The 17025-nt window shown below is 37.6% G+C and overlaps 1 protein-coding gene and 1 pseudogene across 9 annotated transcripts in view; one reads left to right on the top strand and one right to left on the bottom strand.

The window, feature by feature from the left end:
* The window catches only part of CCDC88A (coiled-coil and HOOK domain protein 88A), a 189428-nt gene that overhangs the window by 139325 nt on the left and 33078 nt on the right, over positions 1 to 17025 (top strand). For all 9 annotated transcript variants that reach the window (XM_077134249.1, XM_077134245.1, XM_077134247.1 and 6 more), the window contains one exon: positions 13594 to 13780. In XM_077134249.1, coding sequence (XP_076990364.1) covers positions 13594 to 13780 — 187 coding nt within the window. The remainder of the gene's footprint in view (positions 1 to 13593; positions 13781 to 17025) is intronic.
* LOC143661665 (mitochondrial import receptor subunit TOM20 homolog pseudogene) lies at positions 8603 to 11803 on the bottom strand (annotated as a pseudogene).

Below are 17025 nucleotides of genomic sequence, written 5' to 3'. Positions count from 1 at the left end.
AGCCATCCTTGCATACCTGGGATGAGTCTTACTTGATCATGGTGTATAATTCTTTTAATGTGCTGCTGGATTCAATTTGCAAGAATTTTGTTGAAGATTTTTGCGTATATAGTCATTAGAGAGAATGATCTGTAATTTTCTTTTCTTATAATATCTTAGTCTGACTTTTGTATGTGGGTGATGTTGGCTTCATAGAATCAGTTGGGTAGCTTTTACTCTTCAGTTTTGTTTTTTTTTGAGGAGTTTGAGCAGAATTGGTAACTAATTCTTTCTTGAATGTTTGGTAGAATTCACATGTGAAACCACCCGGTCCTGGACTTTTCTTTTTTGGAAACTTCTTAATGACTAATTGAGTTTCTTTACTTGTGATTGGATTGTTGCAATCATCTGTTTCTTCTTGAGTCAATATTGGTTAGTCATGCCTTTCCAGGAAGTTGTACATTTCATCTACATTGTTAAGTTTACTAGCATAAAGTTGTTCATTGTATCCTCTTATTACTTCCTTTACTTCTGCAGTGTCAGCGGTTGTGTCTCCTCTTCCATTTCTGATTTTGTTTATTTGCATCCTTGCTCTTATTCTTTTTGTCAGTCTCACTAAGAATCCACAATCTTATTGATTCTCTTATAGAAGCAACTTTTGGTTTTGTTGATTTTCTCAATTGTTTCCATGTTCTCAATTTCATTTATTTCTGCTTTAATCTTCAATATTTCTTTTCATTTGCTTTCTTGGGGTTAGTTTGCTGTTCTTTCTCTAGTTCTTCCAAGTGGACAGTTAATTCCTCGATTTTCACTCTTTCTTCTTTTTCAATATAGGCATTTAGAGCAATAAATTTCCCTCATCACTGCCTTTGCTGCATCCCATAGATTTTGATATGTTGTGTTTTCATTTGCTTTGAGATAGTTACTGATTTCTCTTGTAATTTCTTCCTTGACTCACTGGTTGTTTAAGAGTGTGTTGTTGAGCCTCCATATATTTGCGAATTTGCTGGTACTCTACCTATTATTGATTTCCAAGTTCATTCCTTTATGATCTGAGAAAGTGTTTTGTATGATTTTAACCTTTTTAAATTTATTGAGACTTGCTTTGTGACCCAGTCTATTGTCTGTCCTTGAGAATAATCCATGAGCACTTGAGAAAAAAGGTGTATCTTACTGTTGTAATGGTCTATAAATATCTGTTAATTCTAGCTCATTTATCGTATTATTCAAATTCTCTGTTTCTTTATTGATCTTTCATCTAGATGTTCTCTCCATTATGAGAGTGGGGAATTGAAATCTCCAACTATTATGGTAGATGTGTCTATTTCTGTTTTCAGTGTTTGCCTCATGTATTTTGGAGCATTCTGGCTCAGTGCATAGATATTTATGATTGTTATGTCTTCTTGTTGAACTGTTCCTTTTATTAATGCATAGTGTCCTTCTTTGTCTCTTTGTACTATTTTACATTTGAAGCCTAATTTATTGGAATTCAGTATAACTACTCCTGCTCTTTTCTGATTGTTGTTTGCATGAAATATCTTTTCCCAACCTTTCACTCTCCTCTAGACAGCATATAGATGGGTCCTGTTTTTTAATCCATTCTGCCAGTCTATGTCTTTTGAGTGGGGAGTTTAATCCATTAACATTTAGTGTTATTACTGTACAGGTAGTACTTTCTTCTACCATTTTGCCTTTTGGATTTTATATGTCATATCTGATTTTCCTTCTTTTTACCTTTACTCAAAGTCTTTATTTCTACACTCTTCTCCACACCTTTCTCTTCTGTATTTTCATATCTGTCTCTAGTGCCCCCTTTAGTATTTCTTGTAGAGCTGGTCTCTTGGTCACAAATTCTCTCAGTGATTTTTTGACTGAAAATGTTTTAATTTCTCCTTCATTTTTGAAGAACAATTTTGCTGGATATAGAATTCTTGGTCAGCAGTTTTTCTCTTTTAGTAATTTAAATATATCATCCCACTGTCTTGCCTCCATGGTTTCTTCTGAGAAATCTACACATAGATTGGGCTTCCCTTGTATGTGATGGATTGCTTTTCTCTTGCTGCTTTCAAGATTCTCTCTTTTCTTTGACCTCTGACATTAGTAAGTGTCTTGGAGTATGTCTATTTCGATCTATTCTGTTTGGGGTACGCTGCACTTCTTGGATCTGTGATTTTAAGTATTTCATAAGAGTTGGGAAGTTTTCAGTGATATTATCTCCATTAGTTCTTCTCCTCCTTTTTCTTTTTCTTCTTCTTCTGGGACATGCGCAACATGCATATTCGTGTGCTTCATGTTGTCATACTGTTCCGAGTCCCTGCTCCTGTTTTTCCATTCTTTTCCCCGTATTTTCTTTTGCTCATCAGATTTCAGATGTCCCATCCTCCAGTTCACTAATCCTGTCTTCTGCCTCTTGAAATTAGCACTGTAGGTTTCCATTGTTTTTTCATCTCTTCTACTGTGCCTTTCATTCTCATAAGTTCTGTGATTTGTTTTTTCAGACTTTGATTTCTTCTTTTTGTTCATTCCCTTGCGTTCTTTATATCCTCCCTCTGTTCATTGATTTGATTTTAATGAGGTTTTCCATGTCTGTTTGATTCTATGTCGGGTTTGATTCCCGGTACCTGCCTATGCAAAAAGAAAAAAAAAATGCTGCCTTTTTACCTAAACACTTACATTGCTCATTCATTTAGTTCTTTCTCTGTATTTCCCTTTACCTCCTTAAGCGTGTTTAAGATCACTTCTTAAAAGGCTTTAGTTGATATGTGTACATTGTCATCTTCATTGGTATTTTCTATATTTTTATCATCTTCCTCTGGATAGGCCATCATTTCCTGATTTTTTGACTTGTCCTCTTTTTGCACATTGTACATTTTAATGTTTTAAAATGTTAGTCTGGAATTTATTCTCTGAGATGTGTTTCTTAGTTTTATAACCAGCTGGTGATAAGACAGAGATATCTTGAGCTTCTGCCCTCCTATCTGGAAGGTCATGCCCAAAGCAAATACAATGTGCGGCATTTTCCCTGTCTTTCTGAGCCTGTCTTGCCCTGGGCTTTTTCTGTTCAGTCGTTTTGGAGTTCCCGTGTTTATAAAAGTTTGGTAGTCCCCTCTGTTTCTCAGGAGACAGACCTCCCTCTCTTGGGTGTTTGAAGTTGGCAGGTTTTTGTCCCAGACTGTCTGGATCTATAGTTTTTTATACTTCCTTCCTTGTGTCTAGCTGCTTTTGCTTGGAGGGCAAATTCTAGAAGGATGGTAACCCTTGAATGACTTCCCAAGTCAATCTTCAGGCCAAAGCAGGGCCTGGGACCCATGAAGGGGCTACAGACTGATTCCAAAGTGCCCTTGGAGGGCATCAGAAAGGTTGCCAAGAGCCACTCTGATGGCTCCTCATAGGTGAGCTTTGTTGGCCTGCACAGCAAGTGCTGCTTTTCGGGTAACTTTCTTCCATGGACTTGAGGAAATGCTGCAATTTTAAGTCTCCACCATTACGCAAGATATGTTGAAACAATGAGTGCTACTGCCTTTGTCTTGGGCAAGTTGAAACAGTATCTGCCCTCAGAGCTGCACCCCGAGCAATCTGAATTTGCTAATTCAAATCCATGATCAATGGTCTTCCTTGTTCTTGGGGAGGAGGACTTTTTAAAATCCCTTTCTGTTAACAACAGGTAGTTGAGGGCTGGACTACTTGGCAGCCTGCCATGAGAGTGGGGGTATGGGTGCTATTATTTACCACCTGTAGAGATCAGTGTATTGTTTTTTTTACCATAATTGATCAGTCTCTTGCTCCCACTCTTTCGTGGATGCTGTGCTGTGTTCCTCTGGGCTGCAGAATTTCAAAATAGTTACTTCAGAGTTCCTTGTCTGTTTAATAGTTGTTTTGTCAGAAGGACTGAGTTCTGGCACTCCCTAGTCCTCCATCTCCCCTGAAGATCCAAGAACATGCTTCCTTTTTTACAGATGAATTATATTCCCTAGTATATATGTACCACAGGGTGATTATCCATTCATCTGTTGATGGACACTTGGATTGTTTCCATCTTTTGACTATTGTGAATAATGCTGTGGTGAACTTTCTGTTCAGGTACCTGTAACTTTGAAATTAGAAAAGGTGAGACTTTCAACTTTATTTTTTTTTTCTTCAAGATTTTTTGCTTTCGCGAAGCCCCATGCAGTTCCATATGAATTTGAGTATTGGCATTTCCAATTCTGATAGGGGTTGTGTTTGATCTGTAGTTGCATTTGGGTCATATTAAGATCTTTTTGTTTACTTTTTATTTTGAAATAATTTCACTTACAGCACATTTGCAAAAATAATGCGAACTGTATACAGCAAACTCTGGTATAACCCCATCCTCCCAGATACATAAATCCACTGATGTAGCATTTTGTCACCTTTGTCTTATTACTCTGTCTTTCTATCTGTCTGTTATTTTTCTATTTATATATCTGTCTATCTGATGACTACTTGGAAGCAGGTTGCGCTGGAACACATAATACTCCCAAGTATTTTTTGTACAAACAATGATTCATTATGTAATCACCTAAATGCAGTTCTCAAGTTCAAAAAATTTAATATTCATATAAAACTAACTGTATTCTAATTTTTTATGTTCCAGTAATTTCCTTTTAAGTCCTTTCTCCTTTATTTCTAGATCCTATCCTGTATCATGTATTGCATTTAATTATCATTATCTCTATACTTTTATTTAAATTGTGGAAATAAATATACCATAAATCTTCCCATCCCAACCATTCAGTGGGATTAATCACATTTACAGTGTTGCATTGCCTTCACCACTATCCATTACTAGATCTTCTCATAGTATCCTCTTATGATTTCTTTTATTTCTTCAGGGTCTGTGTTAACACACACCTTCCCATTTCTGATTTTGTTTATTTACATCCTCTCTCTTTTTCTTTGTCATTCTTGCTAATTGCCCATCAATTTTATTGATTTTCTCAAAGAACCAACTTTTGGTTTTATTGATTCTTTCTATTGTTCTTTTGTTTTCCCATTCATTCATCTCTGCTTTAATATTTGTCATTTCTCTTCTTCTGTTTGCTTTGGGTTGGTTTGCTGTTCTGTCTCAAGTTCCTCCAGGTGTGCTGTTACATCCTCGATTTTTGCTTTTTCTTGTTTTTTAATATAGGCAATTAGGGCAATAAATTTCCCTCTCAACTCAGCCTTTGCCACATCCCTTAGGTAAGTTGTGTTCTCATTTTCATTCATCTCCAGGTACCTACTCATTTCTCTAATAATTTCTTCGACCCAGTGGTTGTTAAATAGTGTGTTATTTGATCTCAATATATTTGTGAATGCTCTCATTCTTTGGTGGTTATTGAGATCCAGCTTCATCCCATTGTGATCAGAGAAAGTGTTTTGAATAATTTCAGTGTTTTTAAATTTATAAAGACCTGTTTTGTGCCCCAGCATATGATCTACTCTGGAGAATGTTCCATGAGCACTAGAGAAGAATGTATATATTTGTATTTTGGGGTGCAATGGCCTTTATAAGTCACTTTATATAATTTATATAAATATATAATAAATAAATATATAATAATATATAAATTTATATAACTTATAAAGAATTTATAAGTCTAATTCATTTACCAAGTTATTTAACTTCTCAATTTCTTTGTTGATCTTCTGTCTGGTTGTTCTATCTATGCTGGAAAGTGGTGTGTTGAAGTCTCCTACCATTATTGTTGAAGCATCTGTCGCTCCCTTCAGTTTTGCCAATGTCCGTCTATGTACTTTGGAGCCCCTTGATTGGGAGCATAAACATTTTTGATTGTTATATCTACTTGGTGAAGTGAACCTTTAATTAGTGTATAGTGTCCTCCTTTGTCTCTTATGATGTCTTTATATTTAAAGTTGATTTTGTCCGATATTAGTATAGCTACTTCTGCTTTATTTTGGTTATAACTTGCATGGAAAATCTTTTCTATCCTTTCACTTTCAGTCTATTTGCATCCTTGCATCTAAGATGAGTCTCTTGTAAGCAGCAACCTGGATTATGTTTCTTAATCCATTCTGTCGATCTGTATCTTCTAATTGGTAAGTTTAGTCCATTAACATTCTAAGTTATTACTGAAAAGTTGTTTCTTGATGCCACCATCTAATTTTTTTAATTTTATTTTATCAGATTTATGTATTCTTTTCCCTCTTTCTCTTTGTATTATTCAAATTACCCTTAGTGGTACTCTTCAGTTCTGTTCCCTCCTCCAGATTTCCTTCTGTCCATTTTTTCACCCAACAGGACTCCTTTTAGTATTTCTTGTAGGGCCGGTGTTTTGTTGACAAATTCTTTCAGGACTTCTTTGTCTGTGAAAACTTTCATCTCTCCCTCCATTTTGAAGGACAGTTTGGCTGGGTACAGAATTCCTGGCTGAAAGTCTTTGTTTTTTAGGATCTTGAATATATCATACCACTGCCTTCTCGCCTCCAGAGTGCTAGTTGAGTAGTCTTTACTCAGTCTTATTTTGTTTTCCCTTGTACGTAGTAGATTGTTTTTCTCTTGCTGGTTTCAGGATTTTCTGCTTCTCTTCAAACCGACAGGCTGGTTAATATGTGCCTTGGGAAAGGCCTATTTGGATTTATTCTGTTTGGAGTTCTTTAGGCTTCTTTGATTTGTATATTTATGTCCTTTATGAGGGTTGAGAAGTTTTCCCCCATTATATCCTCAATTATTCTTTGTAGCCCTTTACACCTCTCTTCTTCAGGGGCACCAGTGATTCTTGTATTTGTGTGCTTTGTTTTGTCTGTCATTTTTCCCTGCATTCCAATTCAATATTTTCCATCTTCTATTGCCTTCTTGATCTCCTTTGTGTCATTTGCTGTTCCACTTATTTTATTACGTAGAGTTGTTGAACATCTTTGATTAGTTGTTCTAATGTCTGTCTCCTATAGGTGTTTAAATTTGGTCATTAGGCAGGGCTTTATCTGTGTGCATTGTGATATGATTAGTGATCTTCTGCTGTCTTTGTGGCATTAAAATATCTTGATTGGTTTACTTTGGGAGTTGATTTCTTTCTGTAGTCTTAAGATGTTGTGCTCGTGGGATGGTTGTACAGCAGGAAGCAGGGTACAGGGTGGGGCACTCAGTGCGGTGATTTGTTTCAGATCAGGTCTAGTCGTACTTTGGGAATGTTACACTGATGCTTGTGAATGCAGGTGCATAACCGTTGCATAGAACTGTTGCAGCAAGTCAGCATTATGCCTTCATGGATTGGGGGCAGATGTGACCCAGCCGCCCAGGTCGGTACTTTTTTAGAACTGGAAGGTGAGGCTGAGTGCAGTACACATGTGCGGTTCTAGGGCTGCTGTAAAGTGCAGTTCTCAGAGCTGAATGACGTGATTGGGGGCCTGAATTCATGTGTGGGGCCTGGAATGCCATCAACAGGTGCAGAGATCTCGGAATTGCGGAGTAAGGCTGTGTGACACTATGGGCAGGGGGGCAGGGTTAGCTTAGGTATGGAGGTTAGTGCCCACAGCCTTTATGCACTGGCAACAGCCTGTGGGGAACAGAGAGGGGGAGGTAGTGGAGTTGGGAGGGGTTTAGGAGAGTTAGGTTGGGCTGCACTTGGGGTAGGGGTGTTGGGCAGGTATGTGCTGTGAGGCTGGTAGAGTCAGGGAGACTCTACCAGCAGGTAGAGTGTGGGGAATGGGAGCGGGTGACGAGGTTCGGGGTGAGTCGCTGGGTCACATTCCTGAGGTGGTGAGAGTAGCTCTCCCAAGGAATGCCGCCTGGCATACTTCCTAGTCCCGGGCTCCCATCCTTGCATTCTGGCTGGTTTTGCACCAGGCTTCAGCTTTCTGCTGCTCAGTTCCTTGGCTTCTGCATCCAAGGCTGCCCCATATTGTGCAGAAGGCACTCCCAGGTCAGCCACACTCCTGAATCACTGCCTCAGTCATCCTCATGACTTTTCTCTAACTTTTTGGTGAAGCAGGGCTGATATCAAGTTGCTCTATTCAGCCATATTCCCCAAAGTCCTGGTTGGCAATTTTTTGCTTTCAATAATTTAAATATGTTATCCAGTTGCCTTCCTGTGTCCATCATTTCTGATGAGAAATCAGCATTTAATCTTATTGAATGCCCCTAGTGTATGACATCTTGCTTTACTCTTATAGCTTTCTGAATTCTCTCTTTATCTTTTGTCAGTCACCGGTTTGAGTATGACATGGCTCCGTGTGGTTCTATTTTGGTTTATTCTGTTTGGTGTTTGTTGCCATACACCAAATATAGACATTATACACATATATTATGTGTATATTCAGGTCTTTCGTTATATTTGGGAAGTTTTTAGCCATTTTTTCTTTGAATGTTCTCTCTGCCCCTTTCTCTCTTCTTCTGGGACGTCCACAGTGTGTATATTGATACACTTGATGGTGTCCCACAGGTTCCTCAGGCTCTGTTCACTTTTTTTTCACAAGTATATTTATGTTTTTAAAGATTAGATGGGAAAAAGACATCTGGAAGATTAATGCCCAGTTTTGATAAACAATCAAGTTTTCATACAGTTTTTTTTATATTTGCCCCTATAACCCCGAAGATGTTCCTCTTCCAAGTTGAGAACTGTTGAAATATTTTAAATTGAGATTTTATTATGCTGGTATGTTTTCATTCCACATCATCTTCAGCCAAGCTCTGTGCCTTTACAATTCTATGACTAATTGTTGGGCGCTTAGTCAGAAGCATCTGGACCCCTGGTAGTGGAAGAGTTTGCTGTAATACTTGCAATAACTGCTGTGGCTGTCCACACACAGACATTGCATTTGCCAAATGGCCCATATCCTTCTCATATTCACCTTGGGCTAGTAACTCTTCACCAAGCTGTGGAAGGTAACTTGGAAAGCCCAGCTCTCTCCTTGGCAAGTTTTTGTTTCTTTCTTCGCTCTTGTAGTGTGTTCTTCAAATTGGGGTCACTCTGTCTCTTCTGGTTGAAGTAAATGCGATTCCCGATGAAAAGGGCCCTGTATACACCAGTGGCAATGGTGCTGTTCTGACCCACTGTTTCCTCTTGACTGTGGAGTGAGGAGAGCAGCAGTGGCAGGCCACTGAAGGAATCATTGGCTGCCAGGCCTCAAGTGGGATGGCACCACTCAAATCTGTCTTTTCACTCTTCTTTATAGTTTCCTCTTTCTGTTTTTCTGTCTGGGTGAGTTCAGTTGTCTTATCTTCATATGCAGTAAATCTTCTACCAGTTCCAGTCTGTTGTTGAACTCCCTGGCAATTTTTTAATTTCCATTACGGTGGTCTTCAGTCTCATTTGGTTCTTTTCATAATTTCTGTCTCTCTCTATTGATAGTCTCTTTATGTTCATTTACCATGTTCCTGATTTCCTTTAGTTCTTTTTTCATGTTTTCATTTATCTTTTTGATCATATTTAGGATTATTTTTTTAAAGTCTTTGTGTGTTATGCCCTGTATCAGATCCTTCTCTCTGAAGATTTCTCATTCTGTAATCTCCTTTGCCTGGGTCATCATTTCCTGTTTCTTTGTAGGTTTTGTAGAACCTACAAATCTTTTCTAGAACCTTCTAGAATCTTTTCTAGAACCTTGAATATTTTGATGTTTTAATATGTTATCACTGGAACTTACACTCTGAGCAATATGCTCCTTACCCTTGTTTCCAGGTAGTTTTCTCAGCAAGCTGTCCTTGACTGCCAGGAGCTTCAATTAAAAATACAGAGAGAAGAAAAAAACAAAGAAAGCACCTTTCCCAGTGTTTGAAGATTAACCTGTATGAGTCCTCTCCTTCAGGGCTTATCCATACAATGAGTTTTGAGAATAGGTGCATGCCAAAATATGGTAACCTCAGTTACCACTTTTGCACATGCCTCTTGTCTTCGGCTTGAATCTGTGGCCCTAGGAATTCCTTATTCATGTCAATACAAAAACTCCTCTTCCCTAGGAAACAGCTTCCTTATGATCTGGGCTCACACAGTATGACCTACAACCAGAAATCCCTTTCCCCAAGCAGTGTAATTTGATTATTCTCCCACAGTATTCTGTAGGAGAGCTTGCTTGGCTCCTTTCTACATGCAGGGCAAGTTCTGGAACAGTGAGTTCCTTAGGCCACCACCATACAGATGAGGCCAGACATTCATGCTTCCAGGATGTACTCAAGGGTTATTCTGCTTCTCCAGAACTGGAATCTGGGAACCTCCCTGGAGGCATGGGCCAATTATTTGACAACGCAGTAAGGGATTGAGGAAGGGTCCAGTCAAGATGTTACCACTTTTTTTCTCTCCTTTCCATTCAGCAGTTTTATTGATATATATTCACATTTCAAACAGTGCATCCAAAATGTATAGTTAGTGGTTCATAGCATGGTTGTGCATTCCTTACCACATTCAATTTTAGGACATTTTTATTACCAAAAAAAAAAAAAGAAACAAAAAAATGCCTTCACATCTCATTCCCTTTCTCTCCATCCCCTACCCCCCCCCCCCCCCATTATGGACTTTTAGCGTAGGAGTGTACATTTGTTACTGTTAATTAAAGAATCTTAAAACATACTGTTAGCGGAGCAAGAGTAGTTCAGTGGTAGAATTCTCGCCTGCTATGTGAGAGACCTGGGTTCGATTACTGACCCATGCACTTCCCAAACAAACGAAGAAACCAAGAAAAACAGTTTCAACAATGGTGCTGCAGTAACGGGATACTCACATGGAAAAAGAATGAAATGTGACCTCCACCACATAGCCTACAAAAAAATTACAGTTAACTGTAGTTCAAATTTTGCAGTAGGTGCATTTTTCTCATATACTACCCTGTTAGTATTAACTCTTTTAACAGTAACATACGTTTGTTCTTGCTCATGATAGAACATTTCTATATTTGTCCTTTTGATCACGGCCATTGTCCACCACAGGATTTATTGTATTATACAAGTCCCCTGTTTTATCCTCTTTCTTTCTAGTGACATACTCTACTCTAAACACCTTCTTTCAACGACAATCACCTTGATAAGTCATTGCTGTTTACACTCAACATAACATGCCACCATCACCTCTATCCTTTTCCTAACTTTTAAATTCAACTTAGTAATAAATTCTGCCCACATTAAGTATCCACTCCCTATTCTCTACCCACATTCTATTTCCTGGTCACTTATATTCTGGATTTTAACTCTCTCGGTTTATTTACTATGGTTAGCTCATATTAGTGAAATCATAAAATATTTGCCCTTTTCCTCCTGACTTATTTCAACCAACATAATGTCCTCAAGCTTTGTCCATGCTCTTGCATGCTTCAGGATTTCATTCCTTCTTACCGCTGAGTTATAGCCCGTCATATGTATATGCCATATTTTCTTTATTCATCAGATGATGGACACTTGGGTTGTTTCCATCTTTTGGTAATTGTGAATAGTGCCACTTTGAACAATGGTATGCTAATGTATGTTCACATCCTGCTTTTTGTTCTTCTAAGTATATAACTAGTAATGTGATTGCCATATCATATGGCAGTTCTATACTTAGTGTCCTGAGGAACTGTCAGACAGCCTTCCGAAGCAGCCGTACCATTCTGCATTCCCGCCAGCAGTAAATAAGTGTTCCTATTTCTGCACATGTCCTCCACTACTTCTAATTTTCTTTTCTTTTTTGATAATGGCCATTCTAGTAGGTGTGGTTTGATTTGCATTTCCCTGAAGATCCTACCACTTATAATTGGCCTTTCTCGTGATTTGCACTCACCATGTCACTGCAGTCCTTTTTCTGTTTTCTGGAGCTTTTGGAAAGATGTTTTTGCTGGTTATTATTGACTGTTTAAAGCTTATGTAGAGGACAGAGCCCTGAAGGATCTCACTCGGCATCTTGGTCAGAGCTCAATATTGATAGTAAGGTTAAGTTTTCCAGTCCATGAATAGATGCTATCTTGCCATTTATTTAGGTCTTCTTTATATTCTTTCAATAGTATCTTGTAGTTTTCTTTGTACCTCTTTCCTTTTTCGGTTAAATTTAGTCCTAGATAAATTTATTTTAGTTGCTGTTGTAAATGGAATGATTTTTTAATTTCCTTTTTAGATCGTTCATTACTGGTATATGGAAACATCACAGATTCTTATGGTTAATCTTAGACCTTACAGGTTTTAGCTGAATTCATTTATTACCTCCAGTAACTTTCTTATAGATTATTTGGATTTTTCTATATATGAGTTCATGTCATGAGCAAAATACAGATTTTTACTTTTCCATTTCCCATTTGGATGGTCTTTATTTTTCTTGCCTAATTGCTCTGACTGGTACTTCCAGTACAATGTTGAGTAACAATTTAAGTGAGCATTCTTGCTTGTTCTTAATTTTTGGGGAAAATCTTTGTTTTTCACCATTGAGTATAATGTTAGCTGTGGGTTATTCATATATATATTCTTTATCATGTTGAGGAAGATCTCTTCTATTCCCAATTTTCAAAGTATTTTTATCATGAAAAGTTATTAGATCTTTTCAAATGTCCTTTTCTGCATCAGTTGTGATCATCATGTTTGTTTTTTTCACTTTGTTCTATTAATGTGGTTAATTACATTGATTGATTGATGTTGAACCACCCATGTATTCCTGGAATAAATGCTACCTGGTCATGGTGTTTAATCCTTTTAATATGCTATTGGATTCAGTTTACCTAGTATTTTGTTGAAGATGGTGTTACATCTGTATTCATAAAGGAAATGGGTTTGTAATTTCTTATAAATGTCTTTATCTGGATTTAGTATTGGTTTGTTTTTGTGCGTATGTGCATGTATAGATTTATATTATTTTTTTTAAGTAATTGGCTCATGCAAATGTGGATATGAGATTTATAGGGCAGGCCAGCAAGGTAGAAACTTCAGGAATTGTTGTTGCAGTCTTGAGAATTTACTCTTCTCTGTGAAACGGTTTTTTGCTCTTAAGGCCTTCAACTGATTGGTAGTCTCCTTTACGTAAAGTCAACTGAATGTAGATGTGAATCACATCTACAAAATAACTTCACCTCAACCACTAGACTAGTGTTTGGCAAAAAAACTGAGCGGTATAGTCTAGCAAACATGATACACCAAATTAACTATCACACGCACAACCCTAAAGTAAATCCTTTCTGACCCTTTTTGGAAAGAGTCTGCCAATCCCTGCCCTTTGAAGTCCGTTAACCTTGTTCTGAAGATATAATTTTGAGGAGAAAAAATTATTTGAAAAAAAAATTTTTTACCAATAATTTATTAATTATTGGGGATTGCATGATTATGAATAATCTGACACAGTTTCATAAATTGCAGTGATCATGAAATTTGATTTTAATTGCTGTTTGTCTCAGCTATTTGTCATCAGTTTGATATATAGTATTTTATGCTAAGTTGATTAGTTCTCCAGTTCTGATTTATGTTTTGCATTGAATTTTAGTATCTTTGAAATCAAAGCTAGATTGTCAATTTCTGTTTTGTTGTTTTTCTTATTATTACTTTAAATTTTTATATTATAAGTTTAATGGTATCTTTATGTCTTCAACATATTTAAATGCTGAAAAATTTATTTCCAAAGGGAAGTACTCCAATTTTTTTCAATCTTGTTTTTATAGTGAAAGCTATTAATAGAGTTCTAATTCTATTTCTATCATGATTTCTAATTATAGATTGAATCATACATATAGTCAGCTTTTAAAAGAGACTGAAGTTTTACAAACTGACCATAAAAATTTGAAAAGTCTTCTAAATAATTCGAAACTAGAACAAACAAGATTGGAAGCTGAATTTTCAAAGCTGAAAGAACAGTATCAGCAGTTGGATATCACATCTACCAAGCTGAATAACCAGTGTGAGGTGAGCTTTAACTAAAATTAATCACTGTTTCCTTTCTAAGAAAACGTGTGTAAAAATTAAAGTCATGTTATAATGACAGTGGCAGAATATATTTAGTGGATTATTTCTGAAAGAACTGGTCAGGGTTAATTGTCATCCAGAAATATTAATACTATTAACTAACTTTTTAAAACTATTTTCATTTCATAATGACTTGTAAATTGTAAAAGTGTGTACTCAATTAATGAATATTTATTGACCACTTGGTATATGCCAGTAAACCAAAAATATAAAAACCCTTCCCTGTATTGGGCTTATATCTTACTGGAAGGAAATAAAAAATAAACATAATAAATAAGTAATACAGTATAGTATTTCATTTGCTCTCGCTGTGTCACACATTTACACAAAACTTAGTACTGTTTATGAAACAACCATTTTTTATGCTCACAAATTCTGTAAATCAGGAATTTGGGCATAGCATTAAGGCCAGTTTGTCTCTACTCCACTTCCAGCTGGGGTCTCAGCAGGAAGATTCAAAAGCTGACTGCTAAAATCTCCAGGCTTATTCACTGACAGGTTTGGCTTATTCACTGATAGGTTTGGCAAGTGATGGTGACTTTTATCTGAATCATTAGTCCTCTCCCTGTGGTTTCTCTCCATAGATTGGTTTGGTGTCTGAGTTCCAAGGGCAAGGGACTTGAGAGCATCAGACACCATGCCATCTTTTATGAACAAGTCTCAGAAATCATGCAGCATTATTTCCCCTGTAATCTGTTCACTAAGACAGTCACAAAGTCCCATCTTGGTTTAAAGGAAAAAGAAATAAATTTGGCCTCTTGATAAAGAATGGGAAAGTTCTAAAACATGTTGACTGGATGTTGGAAATTATAGTTTGTGACATATATTAGAAGATGATACACATTCTGTGTAAAAAAAAATAGCATAGAGTAAAGAGTAATTGGGGATCAGATCTCCACAGAAGGTGTGGGGATGTAAGTTAAAATTTCATAATTTAAATGATTTAAATCATTGAACAGATATTTGAAGGAGATTATGCTATTTCTATGCCAGTATCTGGAGGAAAAACATTCCAGACAAACAACCAGTGGAAGGGTCCTAAGGCTGGTGAATTTGAGGAACAAACAAGAAGGCCATTTTGGCTGGATTGGGGTGAGCAAATGGGAGGAATAGTAGATGAGGTCAGACAAGTTCCTGGCTGAGATATGTTGGGACTCATAGTAGATCATTATAAAAACTTTCACTTTTATTCTTAGTAAAACTCTAGAGCCATTGAAGGTCTTGAGCAGAAATGACATCTGCCTTATGTATGAGGTAATATGATAATAATTTCATGGCCTTCCCTGTGATGGGGGCTTAGATAGACTGATGTGATGATACTGATTGAGCAAGTAACGGAGTAGCGAACTATTCAGAAATTCAAAAGGGACATCCGAGGAATGAGACTGTCATAGTAGGTCTTGATAAGGTCCAACTTGTGTCTGGTCGTCTGTGAAGTATGCTCAGAACAAACCAAAGAGAACTTTAGCCTCTGTTTATCCTGTCCGAAACATGTTAAGTGCTTTTGTATATGCTACAGTAGAAGACTCAGAAAATAAAAGTTAGAACAGACTAGTAAATTAACTTAGCTTTGGATATATACTTTAACCTACACCCTAATCCATCAGCAAAGGTTGGAAACCTTACTACTCAGGTTATTTAAGCACAACCTGTTGCCAATCACTGGGTGACCACTAGGTTCTGTTGACTCACAGGTGATCTCTAGGAAACCAGGCTTAAAAATAGTAACAAGAATTAAAAATTAAAGAAAGAGGGGAGAGGTGGAGCAAGATGGTGGCCTAGTGAAGTGTGGAATTTTGTTCGTCCTCCAGAGCAGCTAGTAAATAGCCAGGAATAGTACAGATCAACTGTTGGGGCTTTATCAGTGACCAAACACACACCAGTCTGGACCAGGTGGACCAGCTGAGACCCCACACAGAACTGTGAGACTCCCAAGCCATGGAGGCCAGCGCCCCTTCCCCACAGGCAAAAGGCATGCTGGGTCCCTGAGGGGAAAGGAAATAGACCTTACTAGGAGCAAGGGTTTAGCTCAATCAAGCTCCAGTTGCGAAATTAACATATTCTGACTATTGAAAATAGGCCCGTAGCATGGATAAACCTAGAATAAGCACTGTAGTTACTAGGAGTATTTGAGTCGGCAGAGAAGGGATGGGTCTGATGGGGAAAAAAAAATAGCCTTTTTGAGTCAGCACAGTACTGGAAAACAGCTGGACCTGAAGAAGAGCAGGTACATATTGCCTGGAGATATATATAGAGACATGTACCAACTTAAGCTCTTATTGACAAACCTGAGGAGCAGGGATCTTGCTCTGAAAAGGCATGTTTATTTGCTTTTTTTCTACTCCTTAACAACTCAGACAGAAGTGTAGAATTGGAAGCCTTCTCAGACTCCAGCCCCGCCCCAGGCAAGGGGATAATTAGGCTTGTCTGAGAGACAAAGTAGCTAGTCAGGTGAAAGGAGTTAATTCCCTAAAGGCTGTACCATCCCCAAGAGAGAGGTGGGGCCCAGCTCAAGTGGAATCGTTTCTTCAAGGAATTTAGGTCCCAGGGACTGGAAATCTGAAGCAATTTTATACTTCTGTCCCAACCACAGCCCCCCAGGGAGAGTCTGCTAAAATTAAGCAGTTCCACCACTTTATGCTGGTGGGAAGCCAAAGGCAGACAAGCACTGCATGCTGGGCAAAATAGGAAAAGCATGGAGTCGAGAGGCTTCATAGGAAAGTATAATAACCTGCTGGGTCTCACCCTCAGGAAAAACTGATGCTGGCAACTCATTCCTCCTTGAGAGGAAGCCACTCCTCTCTGGGAAAATCTGACTGGGACCTATGATATAGAATGAGACCCTCTTCAAAAAAAAGGCTTCATATAGGCAGGGCAAGAAACAGGAAAACAAGAACTGAAGAATTCTCTTTAAACAGAACTTATGCTAGAGATCTAGAATAAGTTGAACTGAATGTCAAAGAATAGATAGAAAACAAATCCATTCACCAAAAAACTCCTAGGTAAAAGAATGAAAAAAACCTCCATTAAACTAATTAAGGAAATCAAATGCCTCAACTCCAGCAAAAAATAAAAAGTCATACTCAGAAAATTGAAGATCTGCTGAGTCAAAGAAACAAACCAACAATTCAAATGAGAGGCTCTTGACTAATTCAGGATGTTAGAAAAGATATGGAAAATCTCAT

Source organism: Tamandua tetradactyla, chromosome 17 (genome assembly GCF_023851605.1).
Source record: "Tamandua tetradactyla isolate mTamTet1 chromosome 17, mTamTet1.pri, whole genome shotgun sequence".
Taxonomy (NCBI): domain Eukaryota; kingdom Metazoa; phylum Chordata; class Mammalia; order Pilosa; family Myrmecophagidae; genus Tamandua; species Tamandua tetradactyla.
Note: the sequence above shows the minus strand (reverse complement) of the source record. Positions and strands in the feature narration are given on the sequence as shown.